Raw genomic sequence first — 21,888 nt, forward strand, 5'->3', positions numbered from 1 at the left:
GCCGAAACGGGGAAGAAAAGTGAGACAGATTATGTCTGGAATAGACAGTTTGAAAGAACAATAGCGAAATTAGTGTAATTTATCATATTTCTTTTTAAAAAAAAATATCTTTTTAAATGGCATGTCAAAGTAGCCTGTTTATCTTTTTTGATTGCATACATTTTTAATATGAGCTAATCAATATCTGACCAGGCTATAGTTTTTATGAAATGGCATTTTCTCCATATCTTGCTTACAATAATCTGCTGTATATGCATTGAAATCAAGCTGCATTCAGCCCAGTGCAAGGTGATTTGACTCTAGTATTATTGAAAATATGTATTAAAAAAAAAAAGAAGGTTGAACTTTGCGGAGGAGGGGTTTCCTGTTTCATTTGCTTGAGATTATTTTCTTTATCAAGGACAGTAGCCACGGGTCTGTCTCAGAACTCCGGAGAGCTATATAGGATATATATGAAGATCGCGACACAGTTGGTTTCCTCTCGCAGAAATGCCAGTGCGTGCTGTGACCACCAGGTTCATGTACAAGGGACTTTGCACTATTCCAGATCTCCTCGCCTACCGGACCCCTGTGATCCTGCCTGAGGATGAGGTGGAAGGTGAGTCACAAGAAGGTGCAGCATGGTTGCATGTTTTTTCTTATTGCAGAGTTGTTGTTCCACATCTAAAAAATGCACCGTCCAGTTCAGCACCCTGGAGAGCTCCAGACAGCTGTGCGCTCCTTTTTACTGATCCACAAATCTGACTGTGCACTAAACTGTATAGGTCTGCTTATAAAAAGGATCAGTAGTGCAGATATTCTACATTATGTTTAGGGTTTAAAACATCTGGAATACATGGACAAACTGTATATGCTCCATCTATATGCTCTTCACCCGCCTTTCTTTTTGCACATTCAGATTTTTGGCACAAAGACACAAAATTAACTGTCATTTTTTTGTCATTTGTACATCAATCCAAACTGTCACCTCATCCTCTAATAATCACAGTAAAAAGCTAATAATCCTCGTGATTTCCAAGCACATACTGTACACAACACCGGTCAAGTTCTCCAGATTAAACGACATCTTACAATGCCATATCTTCTGGCTGTTTCCATGGCACTTGTTGGACAAACACAAGATTTTCACTTACTGTAAGTTGTTTTGTGCTTAAGCCAAAAGACTTTTGAGTTAGGGAGACAGGGTTTGAAATTTGCACAACAAAGAAGAGCCTCAAATAAAGAAAAGGGGCTGTGATGAATGGCAAACTTAACTATACAAATGAAGATTAAAATGCTATTTCCAGAAAGTCTATATGGCAGATAAAACTGATTAAATAAGATGGGAGATTGATTTGTTTTGAGTCTTGAATTAAATCATCTCTTTCTTAATTAATAAAAACGACCATCCACAGCATTGTACTTAGGCCATCTAAAAGATGAATTGGAGCACTGTGACCGTTCTTGCAATAGTAACCGTAGAGTGCCTTCTGTTAGGAACGGAGGTTTTTGTTTTGGCAAATGGTCCTTCACAATGAGAAAGCACAGCTGGCAGTGATTTGGAGCGAAGCCTGGCAGACTACAATAAAGAGATAACTCAGATCAGATCTGATATCACCCAAGTCTTTTATGCGAAGGGAATTCCATTTCCCCTTTCTTCTGTCTGCAGGTTGCGCGGGCCCACAAGTGGCTGCCTGCCCTTCCTTTGAACCACTCATTTGACATTGAAAATCCACTATCTGCAATGACGACATGACATTTAATTAAAAAAGGTTGGCTATGGAAAAGCAAGAATTTAGAGCAACAGTAAAATAGAGTGTTGTGTGTGTGTTGGTTGAGAAGATGACGATACAGCTTCTCAGGTAATGGAGAAATCTTTTCAAACTGCAGTTTTGCTAATTGAGAGCCATTAAATATTCAGGACAGAAACCGAGACGGACCGTTCAACCGTGAATGTATTTACCCAGGGAAGATTCACTGAGCACATAATGCACTGCTACATTTACATGGCCTCACACCTAGGCGGCAGCGCCCAGGGTAAACAGGGCTCTACCTTGTGTCACCGAGCAGCTCCACCGGTGTGTTAAAGAGTTTCACATGAAACCTCTTTCATTTACAGATCCTCAGACAGACCGAATCAGCAACCTCCCACTTACTGACCAACCACCCTTTACACTTTAACTGCTCCACCTGAACACAAAGCGTGGCAGCTGCTGTTGTTGGTCTGTGAACAGCACTGTGGACGCTCCAGTGTCTGCAAATCAGCCAATTCATATTGTTTCATTTCACAGAATCTTTAATTATAGCAGGGCAGAAGTTCCCTAATTGCTCAACTCATCTAATTACTCTCCATAATCATATTCATGATCATGATAATAGCTTTTTTCCTGGGTTTCCAAGGTGTGTATATACCCAGTGTAACTGAGAACACATTACTATACTGCTGTATATTACGCTTTGGGAGATGACTACACAACTAACACTAGAAATACACACAGTAATGGTATGTCTTCATTTTGATTTTATAGAATCCAGACCAACCAGATGAATAATTCTCAGACATTAAATCCACACGACTGCAGTTCCATCAGCAATAAGATCTTATATAGATTTATTATCATCTGGTTTTCTTTATAATACGTTTTTGTTTTAATCTGTTACCTAAATCATTCTGCATTACCTGAACAATGTCTTACAGAAACCAATTTCACGGTTCAAATGGAGCCTAATATCTATACTTCTTATACACATAATCACCTTAAATGTACACTGTGTAGGATGTGGTGCCATCTAGTGGTGTGGTTGCAGTTTGCAACCAACTGAGTACCCCTCCACTCAAACCTCACTTTCCAAGACTGCGGTAACGGGAGCTGCTGCATTACCACGATTTTGCACTCTGCGGCTCACGTTACCGCAGCTTCACGAGCATGTTGGAGAACTATGGTGGCCTTCAGGTCACGTAAAAATGCAAAAGGCTTTCGCTAGGGCCACTTTGTCCATTCTAGGGATGCACCGATACCAATACTGGATCGTATATCGGGCCGATGGGGCCGATCTATTCAATTCAATTTTATTTTTATATATTCTATATACTATATACTGGAATTTTAATTCTTGTTAATGTTGAAGATTTGTTACCAAGTTGCTGGTGCACAATTTATTATTTTAATAATAAATAACAATTAAATATGTATTTATTGGTCACATTTTGTTTTACAAATTTAGCAATATTTAAGTGAAGCCTGATGTTTCCTTACACATAAAAGAATGATCCCAGTCACTTCCACACAGTGAGGCATACAGCTTATTAATTAATCACTGGTATCAGATCGGTGCTCAGTATTGGCCGATACCCAGGTATCACTATCGGTATTGAGACTGAAAAAATCTGATCGTGCATCCCTAGTCCGTTCTGGGCTACTGTAGAAACATGGTGGACTCTGTGAAGAGGACCCGCTCCCTATGTAGATATGAAGGACTCATTCTAAGCTAATGAAAACACAACCATAGTTTCAGGTGATTATACTCTAATGAAAACATAGTTTTCATTGAATATTATATTCAATTTCTGCCAATAGATCCTCTGAAATGTTACACACCGTTCCTTTAAAAAAATGGTACTATTAGAGACATAGACTTTTGTTTTAAGTTTAGCAAGTATAGACCATGAAACTTTCAGACAATAGAAAAAGTGAGCTCCTCTGTGGCTTCTGTAATTAAATCAACAGGGATTTCTCTTGGTGACATTGTTGCGGAGACATGCTGACTACCATTTTAGTGCCCACTGACAAACACAACACACAAGGGCAAAAGGACATTGCATCCTGTGCAAATAGACACACCATGGACAGTACAAGAGACACACTGCCCTCCATAAACAGATTAAAGAGTTCAGCTTCAGGTGAAGAACGGTGTTGAAGGTGTTGTATACTGTATCTAAGGATTTAAAGCCTTAGTGGTAGAAGTGAATATGAAACAGGTGGCAGGTTATAATGACTTAAATTAGTCGAGGGAAGGCAAGAGATTCCCACAGAGAAAAACACGTCCCATTTTTTGATCTCCCACCACCCTTTTGAGCTCAGAAAAGACTTTTACTGTTACGTAATGAATACAACTTTCTTCAGGCCATTAACAACATCATTAGGCACTTGGATGTTGAACCAACCAGCAACCACCTCGGTTCAAAGCTGAAACCAATGCAGACGTACCTGGAGCTGCAGAATCTCTGAATATGACTGGAACAGAGGGAGATAATGAGGGATAGGTGAAACTCATATGGGCGGGGCAGGCAATCACACAGGCAGGCAGGAAGTAAAACAAGACAAGAAGCGGACTTTCAAACTAAAACAGGAAACAAACTATAACATAAACCCTAGCGGACCAGGCCCAATCCCAATGTCCTCCCCTAAGGCCTTAAGTCCTGAACCCTCAGGGACTTGACTGACATCACCTGGTAAATGGTTGAGTGTGAGTGGCTGCAAGGGCTTGAAATGGTATTAAATGGGATGAATGGGACAGCACATTGTGGAGACATATCACGTTGCCTTGACGACGGCAGTAGTGGGTTTTTATCTTACATTTTTGTACTGCCCATCTGAACGCCTTCCAGGCTCTCGCCTTACCAGACTAGAGGTAACTGGCAACAAATCAATCTACTTGTTTTTGTCAAACTTCATTAAGCAAAATTAAAAGAGTGTGATATAGTCTAATGCATGCATTCCTCTTACTTACTTTCTCTACAAGGCATTAGGACCTCAATGGATGACTTAATTTCCTTTGATGTGTGCCTTGGTAGCATTTTTAAAAATGATTGTATCATTTAAAAGTTAAAGAAGAATAGGAAGGAATTAGGAACACACTATTACTCATCATTAAAAAAGAGATTAATGACAGTAATAGCCTATTTACAGGCACATTTAATGAGGAGTTTTCTTACTATATAACAAATACCTTAGCAAGTAGCATCATTCAAATGTAATTAAAACAGATAACCTTACAGATTTCGTTTTAAATGCATCAATTAATTAAATCATTATAATTAACCAATAAAACGTGGATCATTATTCCAGTGACACACTCAAGACTCCATATCTGTAAATCTTTGTAATGCTGCCGTAAAACATTTGCGATCGTTAATCTTCCATTTTATGTGGATCACAATCATATCTGCAATATTAACTGTCTTGACCCTAACCATGTTGGACATTGGCTACAATATTAAGAGAAATCTTGCTAATACATGAACAGTAGTGAGGATTAAAGACACTTGCACTGAATGGACACACTATTGTTTATATTGGGTGAGCTTTAGGGAGGCTGATTAAGTACTCACAGCTCTTAATGGAGCTGCGGTGTCCAGGGAATGTTTTTCGAACAGATGGTTGCTTACTGTAGGTGGGCAGGGTCAGTGGCACGGCTTCCTGCCCTTTTCTTCACCCTTGTGTCATGTACTTGTCATAAACCCTTATATGTATTCAAACTAGGGCTGTCAATTCATTAAAATAGTTAATTGTGATTAATCTCAAATCAATCACACATGTTTTATCCGTTCAAAATGTACCTTAAAGGGAGATTTGTCAAGTATTTAATTCTCTTATCAACATGGGAGTGGGCAAATATGCTTCCTTTATGCAAATGTATGTATATATTTATTATTGGAAATCAATTAACAACACAAAACAATGACAAATATTGTCCAGGAACCCTCACAGGTACTGCATTTAGCATAAAACAATATGCTCAAATCATAACATGGCAAACTGCAGCCCAACAGACAACAACAGCTGTCAGTGTGTCAGTGTGCTGACTTGACTATGATTTACCCCAAACTGCATGTGATTATCATAAAGTGGGCATGTCTGTAAAGGGGAGACTCGTGGGTACCCATAGAACCCATTTACATTCACATATCTGGAGGTCAGAGGTCAAGGGACCCCTTTGAACCCTTTTGGCCGTGACAGTTTTTCCTCGCCAAAATTTAGCGTAGGTTTGGAGTTTTATATAACCTCCTTCACGACAACCTAGCATGATGGCTGGTACCAATGGATTCCTTAGGTTTTCTAGCTTCATATGATACCAGTATCTTCACTCTATCTCTACAACTGAGTCTGCTACTACCTCCGAAAGATCGATTGCATTAATGCGTTAAAGAAATTAGTGGCGTTGAAACGGATAAGTTGACAGCCCTAATTCAAACCATTACTACTGTGCAAGCTACTGTGCTACTGTTTCTTCTAAAACAGTGCATAGGCCTGTGCTTGTATATTTTAAATCTCTCATCCAAAACCTGATTAGTTTGAGTTGTAATTACCTTTTAAATGATTTACTTTGGGCATTGGATCGTTAGGTAGCCTCTCTGTTATGGATATCTCTCAGTGGAAGGAAAAACCCATTTTTTCCACTAATGCTACTTATTTATGCTAGAGACCTAGCAGTAATCGTTATATTATTCATGTTCAACACATCCATTTAACATTTATGTGTGTGTTTACCCTGTGTGAAAGAGTTACACTTGCTGAGCATAACATTGCAAATGGACAGTATGCCGTGCCAAGTCTGTCCCCATTTGATGAGAGCAATATTAAACCCAAGGTCCAGAGCCAAGTTCAGCCTATTGTGCATGAACGACTAGGATAATTGAATACATCTGTGATACTTTGACAAACATACATTGACATTTCCCCATTACCGTGTATAATTACATACACACAAGACAATCTATTAATTATATCAAATGTCTTATTTAAAAAAGGGATCTTACTTTGTCAGTACTATAATTACTAAAACACTCGCCGTAACTTACAGCGAACTGGCACTGACACTTAAACTGCACATGTGTTGGCACTGATAAGACTCTGGTTTTACGGCTCGACAGTCAGGACTTCCCGGCAGTTACACTCTTGGAGGTCTCCTCGAGCTCGTATCACTCCTCAGTGCATCGCTGACAGAGGATGTGAACAGTATTTATAGATCACAGCCGGCAGGAGAATCCCCCAGACGTCAGGCGTTGTAGCGGCGTGTAGGCCTTCTTCCACTTTGTATGCAAAGCTATCTTCTTTTGTGCTTAGAAATGGAGTGTTTTTTTTGCAGCAACATTGTCAACAGAAAAGTATTTGTGTACTATGTTACTGTATCACAGCTGTCAGGGATCTATAACTGTAAATATACTGTACGTAATATTTGTCATGGCAGATATACCGTGATTTACATTTAGTTTTTTTATAGTAAATCAACAACAAAAAGGTTAAAGATCTACTAGACTAGATACTTCATGCTCTGTCATCTTTGCTGTAGTTTAAATGTGGCTTCCTCTGGGGTCAATGACAAATGTCTGGTCATTACTGTCAATGGCCCCTTCCCCACTTCCTACCCTCCTACTTCCGGCGCGCTTGCTCGGACAACACCCATCTTCGGTCTTGGCTTTAATTTTGCCCCCAACTACACAACTGTAAAGTTTCGTGATTGCATCTTGCACAGTTTTGAAGCTATTGTGTTGACAAAATGTATAAATATCTGGAAAAGTATTCAAAACCGCTACAGTAGGTGTGTCCAGGACCGCATCTTGCCATGATGACACACACACACAGAAGGTGAAAACAATACCAGCCACACGTTGTCGCAGCTGGTAATAAAGTCAAGCTCTAATTGTTAATAACTTTCCTCAGAATAACATTAGGTCACGTAATTTCAATTCAGCCTGCAAAGAGCTGCAGGTAGTGGGAGTATTTAATACTTTTTGACAGCAGGAGTTGCTTTATAGCCGCAGGGCTTGTGCAGCAAGTGTTCTACGTCTCTCGTGACTGTGTGTGTGTGTTGTATGTAAATGTAATAATGTGAAGATGCAGTAAATCTGCGGTATCGAAGAAAGATGAGGTGTAAATGTGCGGGACCCGTGATAACGGGGTGATTTATCTTTTTTTTTACTGTCTGTACGTGTTGCTATAAGTGTCACAGGGGCAATAAACTGTATGGTGTATCATGTCTTGTTGCACTATGAGTCATCATATAGTTCTTTTTCACTAATTCAGTTCACACAGAACACAAGAAATCTAAAAGATATGTCAAGAAATTGGATGTATCTAGTGTTCTCTGTGACATTTGTGTGGTTATTTTGCAAAAGCATGGTGCTTGAGCCGATTCAATCGGGTGTGTATGAATGTGATATTCAGTATTTACTTCTACAGCATCCGTGCAAGTTAAGCCACAGACTTGAAGCTACTGCAAGTGGTTACCAAACTTGAATAAATCCCTATTTGACCGTTAATGATGTCAGATTTTGGCTTATTTTTTCGGTTCAGCCAGAAACATCAGTTGGATTTTGTATTAAGATAAGTGTTCTTAGCAGTTGTTGCACAATTTAGTGGTATTTCCTCTGACAGTATATTTCTATGATGTGTTCTATTTTTGTTCCGCTCAGAGGGTCTTAATGGAGCTCTCAGCGGTACAGCATTTTATTTTTGTATCCTCTGGTTTGCATGATTCACATGTTTTTCCCCCCTTTCATTACCAGAGAGAAGGATGTCATGGGTGTCATCATACCGTTATTGACGTAACCACCTGGGAGGGGCTCTCATTTAATGAAAAGAGTATGATTCATCTCCCGGGGACTATTTTTATCCTCTAACCAATTTTCTGTAACTACCTCAACAAAAGTGTCCTTTTGAAACCATGTTCTTCATTTAAAGCGGGGGTAGGCAGTATATTCTTGAGCAAAAATTCCATAATAACCTTTCAGCATATTGTAATTCAAGAGGTCTGTGAGAAAACTAGACAGGGGAGTTCCTATTGGCTGTTCTACCAATACAGATGCACGTGCACGTTCCTTTAGGTGGTAAAAACTTGATTCAACGGTGGAACATCCTGCAGGAAAAGTTGCTGTTCTAGCATTGGCAACAACACTGCAAAGCAAATTGTTAGCCTTCTACTCATGGCTGTGGTTAGCGCTGTGAGTTAGACTCACGGCTACGGTAGCTATGGCAGTAGCTCGGGGCAAGCATAACTTTCTCTCCATCTCTCTATTTAGTTTATCCTTCTGGATGTATAAAGAATATGGAGCTCACCGCTGCAGAGCAACCATGATGGCTACGGTTAGCAAAAGGCCAGACTATTAGCGACACTTTCTCTCCATCTCTGAAACGCTTTGCTGATATTGTAACTCGCTAGAGCCTAAAATCACAGTATGTCAGCTCAAAGGGCTTTACGGGCCAACAAGTTTGCAAAGAAATTAAGAGGATAGTTCTCATAGAATTGTCGCTATATGACGGTATCAGGATCATAACTACGATCGGGATGATGTTTGAAATGAATGACTAGTACTCGTACTGATTACTGTATGAAGAATGATGTTTGAAAGGTGTGACTAGTACTCGTACTGGTTACTGTATGAAGCATGTGCATATGCCCAAGCTTGTCTGGTGGGAGGGGCTTAGGACAGAGAGAGGAGAGATGCAGGATGTGGGTTGTATTTCCAAATTCTGGCTTCTTTTTTTTTAACTTTTCCAGAAAACTGCCTACCCTGCGCTACCACTTGATTAACAATATACTGAAAAGTTACTATGGAAATATTGCCTCCCCCAGCTTTAAGGAACACACAAAACCCCTTACTTTTAAAGTGTGGTGTGTGTAGGATTTAGGGGCATCTATTGGCAGAAATGGAATGTAGTATTTATAACTATGTTTTCATTAGTGTATAAATACCTGAAACTAAGAATCATTGTGTTTTTGTTAGCTTAGAATGAGCCCTTCATATTTACACAGGGAACTGGTCATCTTCACGGAGTCCGCCATGTTTCTACAGTAGCCCAGAATGGACAAACCAAACACTTGCTCTCGAGAGAGCCTTTCATGTTTTTAACGTTACCTGAAGGCCACCGTAGTTATCTATACGCTTGGAAAGGGAGGAGTGAGCGGAGAGGTATTCAGTTGGTTGCAATCTGCAACCACGCTACTAGATGCCACTAAATCCTACAAACTGCTCCTTTAAGTGGAGATTGTTGATTAGGGCAAGTGACAAAAAAGGTACCTAATTTAAGACCTACTTTTTGTGAAAATGTATCCCATGCCTTTATTTATATCCTTTTCACCAAAACAAGTGGCTGCATCTTGGATTGACTCAAAAGATGCTGCTATTAATGAAAAGGCCCGGACTATCTGCCGAAGAGACGAGACGAAACCTATTGTGAATAGTGTCGCGGGTTATATTTATGCATGCATTTACAGTAACTCTGGAGGCTGGAGACTGCCTGTTGTTATTCTCTTCTCTTCAGTTCCTGCAGAGCGAAAAGACCTCTTCATTTACCTCCTGCTGTATTAACTCTATTACCGTTTCCTGTGCAATGTCATGATCGTGACTGAAGGTGAAGAGGGAGTTTTGCAGTGAACCGGACAATCACTGTCGGGCTCTCTCAGTGGTGGTGCATGGCCTTTCCTTAAGGATTACATTGTTTGGTTCCTTGTTCGAAAGACAACACTTGTTTCCCCTGAACCCAACATATTTTCCGGTATTTTCTTCAATGAGGAATGATGCAGACAACCTCTGTTTTAGGTACCTTCTGTCCTGTTAGCATTCCCAGCAAACTCACGTAAATTTCTACTTTCACAGAAATGTCTGGTTTCAAGCAGTTTGACTAATGATCAATTCGGCAGAAAGCCAGGAGAGCTTTTTTTTTTAAAATAGATTTCTAGATATGTATTGTAACTTTGTTATGACCTCCGCCAAGGAGGTTATGTTTTCGGTTCGGTTTGTTGGTTTGCGTCACAGTCTCAGGAAATTGCAGTTGGACCCAGACATAGACGGATTGATGAGGAGGCAGCAAGAAAAGTTCAATGATTTATTGCTGGAGACGGCTACAACCTGAGAGTCCACGGGAAGGCAGGTAACGGAAGACTGGCCGCAGGAAGCAGTTGGCAGATAGCAGAAAAATCCAAAACACAGGGAATACTAAACACTAGAAAAACAAAACCACTTGGAAGAATAAGCTGGAGTACTAAGCACAAAGTACGAAGATGAACTCGCAATGAAACAGACTAAATGCCCAAGGAGAGCAGGGCGATTAGACACAGGTGGAACCAATCAGGGCGGGGCAGACAATCACAAAGGCAGGAAGTAAAACAAAACATGACATATGACTGAACCTACAAAATAAAACAGGATGCAACCAAACATAAACTACAACTAGATACCTGATCACATAAAAACAAATCCAGATAAATGAATAAAGACACCACTAAAATATATAATGCCAGATAGTCTTAACATGTCTGAGGGATCTGGACACAGAGCCGGAATGTTTCAGTTTGTTTGTTGTTGGTTTGTTGGTCTGTTTGTTGGCAGGATTACGGAAAAACCACATGCCGGATTTTCATGAAACTTGGTGGAAGGGTGTAACATAGGCCAAGAAAGAACCCATTAACTTCTGGAGCAGATCCGAATCACGGAGCGGATACAAGCATTATTTTTCTCCTATAGAAACGGTTTTGGTGGAGGTCTGCGCTCTCTGAGTGCCCTTCTAGATTGAAATTTAAAAGTCAACGAAAAAGAAAAGTCTCTGACAAACATAACAATAGAAATAGTCACTATAGCAGCAAACTAATGGTAGCCACTTCAATACCACACATGTCTCAGTTGAGATAGTATGACCACCAGTAAATACACAGAGCCTGGACAGCTCTGTATGTTTCTAAATCGCAGCAACAATGTGATACTGATATATTTTTTAATTATGATTTTGGAAACAAATGGCTGAACATGACATTCAGTCTGCAGTCTTGAAACAAGTCTTCTCAGCAAGATTACTCATGAAAGAGACATCAAAAGCAGCATCAAACTGTGCTAATGTAACAAAATGCAAATTGTATGACTTGATGAATATGATTTTTTAGGAGATTCTTGAGACGAGACTCTAACGTGCACCATTAAGTACACATTTCTCTTCAGTTTAGTCACAGTTACAGATTTTAATTCGTAATAAGCATTTTTGTTTTGTATCCCCCGTTGTGGTATCTTTTAATTACAACTTGGCCACTTTAAAAAGTAAGAAAAAACACCCCTTTAAAGTCTTTTTTCCCTCATGAATCATGAATGTCTGGCTTCTCTTTAAATAGAAACGGCAGGTTTAGGATATCGAGGTGATGCACAACAGTGTAATCTGTCTCCAAATGCCATGTTGGTCTCCCACACACTTCTTCTGGCTCAAAGCCGTTGTTTGGGATTTTCCCAATTATTTAGGTGAGCGAGCTTCAATGGACTTTCTGCCCCCGCCAGTGGCACCGGCACTCTGCCAATGGGCAGCAGTGGTTCTTCTTGGCATCAGCCCTCGTCATGGAACCGTTTTCATGGACGTTTTTAGCTGCAGCAACGACCAGCATGAATCACTCTGCCGGTCGGTCTGAAAGGTCAGTAGGATCTGTTGGTCCTCATGTTCTGTTTTAGCTCACTTGGAAGGTCAGCAGACTTTTAAGTCCTGGGTTTAGATCTGCAGGGTTGGCAAAAGAGTCTCTTTGATGTTTGGGACACATCAATTCAAGCTTATCACAAATTATATACCGGCTCCTGAAAATACAAGTTTCCGAGGGCTAAGTCCTTTACAGGGAGAAGTTTGGGATTGGGCCAAGAAGTAAACTGTGAGCTGAGAAAGATGAGGGGGAACATCTGCTTTAATGAGATGATGAGTGAAAGACAAAAGTGATAATCAGGTCAAATACGCTAAAACAAACTGCTCTACATCGCGGGATAAATAAACACCAACGAGCCTGTTTGCTCCTCAGGAAACAATCAGCATCGTGATTGTTTGGCAGCTGTTGGTCTAACCTGCCATGAAATTGTCAGTCAATATTTCATTTTGTTCTTGCATGGCAAAAAAACGGATGAATTGGTCATATCACTTTTGTTTCAGTAAACTCAAATTGTGGTTTAATGTAATATCATTCTATGTAATTTGCTTTCCACCACTTTGGCATCAAGTGACCCGATCCTCCAACATTTGTAATACAGGATGGCATCAAAGATATTCTTGTGCGACAAAGTAAAAAGCAACAAAACAAACCGATATTTCTTCTGTGGGCCCCAGAATCCATTTTAAGACGATGCAGTACCTGTCACCAGAATGTAAATAATGCACATTATCAGAAACTTAAAAGAAATTATTCACTGATTTAGACAAAGGCAGCTACACACTCACGACTGACACAGTTGTTTGGAACATCCATAAACCAGTGTGCAACAAATAATGCTGCTTTCATCAGATTTGTATCTGACAGGACCTGAGTTTTTCATGATGATTTACATACGATATGTCTAAAGAATCTGAGCTTCATTTGAATAACTTTGCTCAAAAATCTGATTTTGTTGTATCTAAAGTCAACAGTGATAACACAGTATTTTGCAAGCGTCATATGATCTCCCTAAACCAAATAACAGCAAATTCTATTACTTGTCATATTTTTTATCTTTGCACAATATGATTATTGTTGTTTGTGATTTAGATATCCATGTCAATTGCGCTTCTAACACACATGCCAAAGAATTTGTTTCCTATTCGTTCTGCTCTGGAAGAGCATATTTGTCACTGTGGAGTGGACACACCAAACTCCATGTTTTTATCCTTGACTTGACTCTGAGCACTGATGACGTATTTAGTTTGACTCAGTGTTACAGTCAATGCCATTACCTCAAAGACAGACACTCTAAAATATTGTGGCACATTGGTCATAAAAGATATAAGTCACTGATCATATTTTACAGCGTTTTTAACAGTCACGGTATTGTCACTGACTTGAGCAATAACTTATTTCACACCAGTGTTAATGATTTGCTTAATAGTGTTAAACAAGTTGACATTTAAGTAAATGTTTTCCTCCTATCAGCAGAATGAACCCAAAAGGTTTGGTCATACAGACCTTGATTACTTGCTGCTGCAGGGGAAATGCTTAGTTAATTAAAAATACTCCTGTGATTACATACAGTACACAGATTTTAATGGCCTGGCCCTGACTTTAGATAACCAAGCTTTTGCCCCGTCAGAGCAGTGCAAGGTCACTTAGATACTCACAGTAGTTTGTTGAATGTTTTCAGCAAAGCTTACATTCACCAGTTTTCTGTAGTATCATGTGTATACCCTTACTGTATCTATGTCTAAATACATCTGTTTTATGATTGTATGTTCCAATGCATGTACAATATGCGTTGTTATTGTCCTCAAAATACTTCATAATGATGCATTTGAAAGGATTTACTAACTACGACATGCATGAGTTGGACATGATGATGTCAAATAATAAAAATAACAATACCTTTGTGAAGCTTATAAAGATCAGTTTTTGTTGAGACTATAGCAGATGCATTTCAAACAATGTACTGTGTTGCACCATATGGTGGTCAGATTATGTGTCGACATTCTGCATTGCAGTATATTAAAGTGGCAGTAGGCAGTATATTTTTGGCATCATTGGGCAAAAATTCCATAATAACCTTTCAGCATATTGTAATTCAAGTTTTCTGATAGAAAACTAGACTTATGCACCTCCTCATGGCTCTGTTTTCAGGCTTTAAAATATCTAGCCCGTGACGGGAGACTTTGTCCAATCACAGGTCATTTCATTGAGAGAGCGTTCCTATTGGCTGTGCTCCGGTCATGTGACCGGAACTTGGCGTTCCTTCACCAGATTTCACAATGACGGCGGCGTCACAAACTTTCTCATTTTACAGCTGAGGCGAGAAATAGACATTAACGTAAGATAATATTGATTCATATTTGATCAGCGCTGCCTAGTTTGACCGTTTGGTCGGAGTTTGCGAGTGATTGACAGCTGGCTCTCATAGACAGCAGCTGGACAGCAGACCTCAAGATCAGCTCTTACTGCTTGTTTACCTCCAGTCTGTGAAATCTTGCAGATGCCGTTAGGAGCACTGGAGGACACCGGAGGACACAGCTTTACTTTTACTACTTCAGCTTTAACTTCAAAATATGGGCCCATAGGACATAAAGATGTCTGCATTTGTCCTGTATATTCTTGGTGAATAAATGTCCAATCTCTATGAATATTAACTTTAAAAGTATGTAAAAGTAAATCTCATTTTTCAAATATGTAAAATAAGCTAAACAATTGTGACGGGGAAGGGTGGATGATAAAGAGAGAAAGTAGAGCAACGTTGTATATGGGCTGTCAAAACAGTGTCTTCAAGAAGGTAAATTATTGTAATTTTATGTTTAAAAAAACAGATGATAAATTAAGTATGAGAGTATAATGAAGTCTACATTTCCAGAGAAGTAAAGACATAGTTTCCCTAGTGGTTTCATCTGAAGACTTTTTTTAAATATTCACTCCTCTTGGTGTGAAACAATCAGTAGTCCAGCCACTGCTCAGCTGGCTCGGTGAATTCATTATTTGTCACTGGCGCCAGGGGTCATGACATTGAATCTAGGGTGGTGCTGAAGGAAGATAACAAAACTCAAGCAGCACTGCTGGCTGTAATGTAGACAAATATGTGGTGTCTGATATGTCAAGGTTTGGTTCAGACAGTGTCACTTTTTCAGAAGGACCCCAATGGCTGCGCCAAAGAGCAGAGGCACCCACAAGGCTATAATCTGCCACTTTGGGCTATCACTTATAAACTGCGGTCTCTCTATCATTCATGTACATAAGATAGATGGTCAGTGCTTGTCCACTTGTGGGCTTGAATACAAATTACCGGTTGTGCTTTCCCAATCACATGCATACTTGCATTCAAATTAATTTTCTCCATCATAGAAGCAATCAGAATAATCACATTTTTAATCCATATGAAGTTCAAATGAAGTTTCATAAAAGCTCTTAGTTTTGCCGCAGTATCCAAGTAAAACTTATACCTGAATATAGAGATGAGTCTATGTTTGAGCTTGTATTGATGTTTGATGACGTAGACTGACTACTGCCTACATACAGTGCCTAAAGGTGAGACTTGGTGATGCCATTATCGTTAATGTCAATGTTCATTCACTTTGTTCTTGCCTTCAGTATACCAGTCTAGCATTGTTATGTTGTATCATTTATACGTTGGTATGATTTCAAATCCTTCATGTTCAATTTTCTTAATTGCTTGTCTTGTTTCATCTCGTGACACGTGACTACAGAGCAAGCATGGAAGAGTCTTATATATTTGAGGATCTACATCAAAAAGGGCCACAGAGGTTCTTTGCCTTTGATGTGCAACTGCTCTTTTTACCACTTCAAACAGAATACTGTGATGCAGGGAGCCAAATGGCAATGTTTATGGATTATTTACCTGAAGTTGTAGTTAATTATAAACACATGAACCCGCTCGCTGCCTTCTGTCACAACCGATTGTGCTTTGGCTATGTTCACAGGTGTTGGATGTGAGGGTGACTGTACGTCTATAGCAAATAAGGAATTTGCACCAATCAACAGAAAAACATTTTATAATGTAACAGGCCTGGTAACAAAATAGAACTAGAAGAGCACTCGGAGAGCAAGACCAATCCGCTCCTAATTTTAATGGATTTGTCCTTGGTTGATGATACACCCTTTCACCAAGTGACATGAAAATTGGGCAAAGAGTTTTTCCGTAATCCTGCTGACAAACAAACCAACAAACAAGCCGAACCGAAAACATTACCTCCTTGGTGTTGGTAATAATCTTATACACAGGGGCCACACTTTATCTATTCATTCTATCTATCTATTTCAATTAGGGCTGTCAAAGTTAACATGATAATGTTAATGCAAATTTGTTTTCACGCCACTAATTTCTTTAACGCATGAATGCAACTTGCAATTTTTAGGTTGTAGTGGCGCTTTTAAAGCTAGAGTGAAGATAGTGGCATCATATGAAACTAGAAAACATAAGGAATCCATTGGTACCTACCATGTTGTGTTAGCTTGTCACAAAGGAGGGTAAATAACGCTCCAAACTAACGATACATTTTGACGAGGAAAAACTTTCATGGCTATTGTCAAAGGGGTCCCTTGACCTCTGACCTCAAGATATATGAATGAAAATGTGTTCTATGGGTACCCACGAGTCTCCCCTTTACAGACATGCTCACTTTATGATAATCAAATGCAGTTTTGGGGCAAGTCATAGTCAAGTCAGCACACTGACACACTGACAGCTGTTGTTGCCCATTGGGCTTGATTTTGCCATGTTATGATTGGAGCACATTTTTTTTGCTAAATGCAGTACCTGTGAGGGTTTCTGGACAATATTTGTCATTGTTTTGTGTTGTTAATTGATTTCCAATAATAAATATATAAATACATTTGCATAAATAAGCATATTTTCCCACTCCCATGTTTGTAAGAGTATTAAATTATTGACAAATCTCCGTTTAAGGTACATTTTGAACAGATAAAAAATGTTTGATTAATTTCCAATTAATTATTTTGCAATTAAATATTTTAATCGATTGACAGCCCTAATTTTAATGCAGCTCAGGAACATGCTACTTCACTGGTGCTGAGCTGCATTTTGCACTGTGCACTCACATATGTATTGAGTCTTTCTACGTGGTGCTGAAACATTTAATCACAAACTGTTTCTCTCCATGGTGCTGAAACATTCAACTACCGTCTCTGTCTCTCTCTGTGGTGCTGAAACATTCAACTACCGTCTCTGTCTCTCTCCGTGGTGCTGAAACATTCAACTACAGTCTCTCCGTCTCTCTCCGTGGTGCTGAAACATTCAACTACCGTCTCTGTCTCTCTCTGTGGTGCTGAAACATTCAACTACCGTCTCTGTCTCTCTCCGTGGTGCTGAAACATTCAACTACCGTCTCTGTCTCTCTCCGTGGTGCTGAAACATTCAACTACCGTCTCTGTCTCTCTCTGTGGTGCTGAAACATTCAACTACCGTCTCTGTCTCTCTCCGTGGTGCTGAAACATTCAACTACCGTCTCTGTCTCTCTCCGTGGTGCTGAAACATTCAACTACCGTCTCTGTCTCTCTCCGTGGTGCTGAAACATTCAACTACAGTCTCTCCGTCTCTCTCCGTGGTGCTGAAACATTCAACTACCGTCTCAGATCAATCCCAGATCAAATGAACGTTGAAGGGCCCTGAATATTGTCTTCTGTGATTGAAATGTTAAATGTATGTATCCTTGTTTCTTGTCTTGATTTTTTTCTCCCTTCTGCGATGTTGCAAATGGAGCTGCTGTGATGCAAAACAAATTTCAGACCTGTCTGACAGTAAAAGTATTATCGTATTATCGTCTCTCTGTCTGTCTCCATGGTGCTGAAACATTCAACTACGTCGCTGTGTCTCTCTCCATGGTGCTGAAACGTTCAACTACCGTCGCTCTTTCTCTCTCCATGGTGCTGAAACATTCAAATGCATTGTTCCTCTTTGTGTCTGTCCATTGTGCTGAAAATCTCTTAAAATGGCTAAAGTTACTCAAATAGAAGGAAATGGTGGACTATTTCCAGCTGCGGATTTGGTGCAGTAGCTGTAATTTACGGCTGCAGGGCCGTGGATTATTTACTCAAAATAAACCAACATTTTCATCATAATGAAGGAACATAGCTAATTGATTTGCTTTTAATAGTTTGTGGACAAGATTGGAGCTCCATGGTGCAGGGGAATAAGCTACAGCATATCAGGATTTGGCTACACAGATAAGTAATAACTACATATCTAAAAAAAAGTATAAATATATATAAATATATAAAATATCACAAGACTTACCCTTACCTCTGCAGTATTTGTAACAAGAAAGAAAGTTTAAACTGCTCACTCCTGCAGTTCCCACTCTTCAAACATTAAATATTCAGGTATGCCTCCCTTTCCTCAAAACATAAACATCTAAGAAACAGGGACTGTACTTTCTGAGCTATGCCTTTGAGTGCAACTGCCTGCAATTCTTAATTCAACACAAACACACAATTTCAAACTGCTTTAAGCTACTTTCAAAATACAAACATTGTGTACACACATATTTCAGATCAACAACTGAGCCAGCCTGCTGTTTCTCACAGTGGGAAATTGTCAGTGATAAATCTATATTCACCTCCTTCTTCTCCACTCTTTATATAATTACTGCCCTCCTTCTCCCAACAGAGATCCGTGAGGCTTTCAAGGTCTTTGACCGAGACGGGAATGGCTTCATCTCAAAGCAGGAGTTGGGGACTGCCATGCGCTCACTGGGCTACATGCCCAATGAGGTGGAGCTGGAGGTCATCATCCAGAGACTTGATATAGATGGTATGTGTTTCTCTCTTTCTCTCAGGAAGTTCAAAAGACTGTTACGTATATAATCCATCATATGAGCTATACAATGACATGTTTGTATTGCTGTTTGTCTCACCAGGTGACGGTCAAGTTGGCTTTGATGAATTTGTCACATTGCTCGGTCCTAAACTCTCTGCTGCTGGAATGCCTGATAAGTTTCACGGAGCAGACTTTGATTCAGTGTTTTGGAAGGTAAATGCTGTCATCCAGTATCATCAATCAACTTTTTCTTTTATCAATGTCCTTTCATCCATTCTCTTTCCTCTTTTGAGTAAGTTTCCCTTCTGGCTTTTCTGTCGTTGCGTGATACAGAGCCATCTGTTTCAATTATAATTACAATACAGAAATCAGTGATGTAAAATTTTGTCATTTTAAACAACAAAAATTCTAGCATTATTCTTACATTATACGTAATAGTCCGATTTGCTTCTGTGTGTGCATTTACCCTCTGAGACCCACAATAGACTTGTTTTTGTCATTTTTAGGAGGGTACAGGGGGTGTTTAGGGGGAGATAGCAGGTCAGCAGTAGATGTCACATAGAAGTGGTGTACATCATCTGAAAGCTTAATTTCAGTTGCAGCACTGTGTGTCAAGTTGTTTTAGTCATAAATCAGAAATAAACATGTATTAATCCATAAATTATATAATTAATTAAAATAAATTGTAAAAGTGTATAAGGGCTTAGAACATTGTGGTAGAAGTATATAATTTCCATTCCCATGCTCTATTATGTCTCATAAGTTGTTGCAGCAATTTTTGGGTTGATACTATTTGTTAAACAGATTTGGTACTAAATTTAACCATTTTTTACAATTCAAGAATTGATAAAAATGATCAATAATCCCTCCAAAATACCACATTAAGACACCAAGACCTTGAGGAACACCATAGAAAAAGCCATGCTGTGATTTGGTATCAAAAACTTTTGACATTTAAAGATTTCTGCAAGAACGATTGGATGGCGAGCACTTCTTTTCTGGAAACTGCTCAGAAACCCCCTTATTTTCAATCTAGCTAGGAAATCCACCCATCCTCTGAATGCTCTAGGTCTCTAGTTTGTGGTTGGAAAGTTTCATGAGTCTGTGATTATCCTAGAGGTCACCACAGGTAATTTTATACAGTGAGGTCAAGTCTCAATCACTACAATTAAATGGCTACTATGGGGACTAACATCATCACACATGAATACAGTTGGGCTCATTGGATCCACAAGAGTCTCATCTTTACAGTGATACCCAATTTTTGTAATTCCAAGACTGTTTAGGGAGCCCAATATGCAGAAATATTCAAAATATATAATTTTAGTATTGGCGAAAATAACACATTTATACTGCATGCAAAAAACTGCATGTGATATCATAAAGTGGGCATGTCTGTAAAGGGGAGACTCGTTGGTACCTATAGAACCCATTTTCATTCACATATCTTGAGGTCAGAGGTCAAGGGACCCCTTTGAAAATAGCCATGGCAGGTTTTCCTCGACAAAATTGGTGTTATTTATCCTCCTTACCTACAATTAGCATGACATGTACCAGTGGACTCCTTAGGTTTTCTAGTTTCATATGATATCAGTACCTTCTAGCTCTAAAACTGAACCTGCTACAGCCTCTGAAAGACAGTAAAGTGGCTCGGGATCGGGTCTCAGATGGTTAACTATATTCCAAATGGCCTTGACGTACTGCACCACTCTTATAATTACAGTACGTCACATGCAATACCTTCATATCCTTGCATATAGTTGCATAATCAAGTAAATGAGTTCACCAGGAGCTACCCTGTGCTACAACTATTTATTGTTGTCCTACAGCTTATTTGCGTCATTGAGGGGCTTTGAGTCGGGAGTTTTTTCCTCTGCTAATTAGACATTTTCTTGGTGTTTTATGTCTCCCCAGTGTGACATGGGGAAACTGACTGTGGACGAGCTTAAGAGACTGCTTTATGATACTTTCCGTGACCACCTCACCATGAAAGACATTGAGAACATCATCATGACTGAGGAGAACCACCTGAACAGTCCAGAGTCCCACGTGGACATTGACAGTATGTCACACACAGATTTTATTTCACACATTGTTCAGACATTTTTTTAAAGCTCTGTTGAGACGCTCAGATGTGCTAATATTTCTTCTAAATTCTTTCCACAGCAAGCCCAACACAACAGGAAAAACACACATGCGTGCGTAAAAGCCTGATTTGTGCCTTCGCCATTGCATTCATCATCAGCGTTATGCTCATTGCGGCAAATCAAATGCTGCGCAGAGGGATGAAATAAATACTACACCAGCTGGCTACCAAGAGATTTAAGGACGGACACTGAAAAATCCAACATTAACCAAAATACTGGACTGTTTTTGGTTTCGTTCGATCAACACCCACAATGACGCTGTCACAGCTTCTCTCTATAATGGACAAAATGATGTCACACTGTGGTTTTGTATGACCACAAATCATAGCATACCATGGTAAAAGAAGAAAGAAAGAAAGACATTTCAAGGGCTGGCGAGTATCCTAAAAAGTCATTGATTCAAATTTCTGATGTTTTCTAAGAAGTTAGCTAGGAAAGCAGTCTGTAGAAGTATGTGCTGTAGAAATAGCTGTGCTGTGTCTATTATATCAAAAACAATTAACGTTGTTGATGAGAACATTTGGAATGCACCCAATAATGATATTACTGATGATAGTAATAAAG

General features: G+C 39.4%; 1 protein-coding gene across 1 annotated transcript; it reads left to right on the forward strand.

The window, feature by feature from the left end:
* The first annotated feature begins 228 nt into the window (after positions 1-228).
* Positions 229-21,659, forward strand: cabp7b (calcium binding protein 7b). The gene is made up of 5 exons (XM_074617467.1): positions 229-598; positions 19,028-19,171; positions 19,278-19,390; positions 21,092-21,239; positions 21,344-21,659. The coding sequence occupies exons 1-5, from the start codon at positions 490-492 to the stop codon at positions 21,469-21,471; spliced, it is 642 nt and encodes a 213-aa protein (XP_074473568.1). The 5' UTR covers positions 229-489; the 3' UTR covers positions 21,472-21,659.
* Positions 21,660-21,888: the final 229 nt, after the last annotated feature.

This window comes from Sebastes fasciatus, chromosome 19, assembly GCF_043250625.1.
Source record: "Sebastes fasciatus isolate fSebFas1 chromosome 19, fSebFas1.pri, whole genome shotgun sequence".
Classification (NCBI taxonomy): domain Eukaryota; kingdom Metazoa; phylum Chordata; class Actinopteri; order Perciformes; family Sebastidae; genus Sebastes; species Sebastes fasciatus.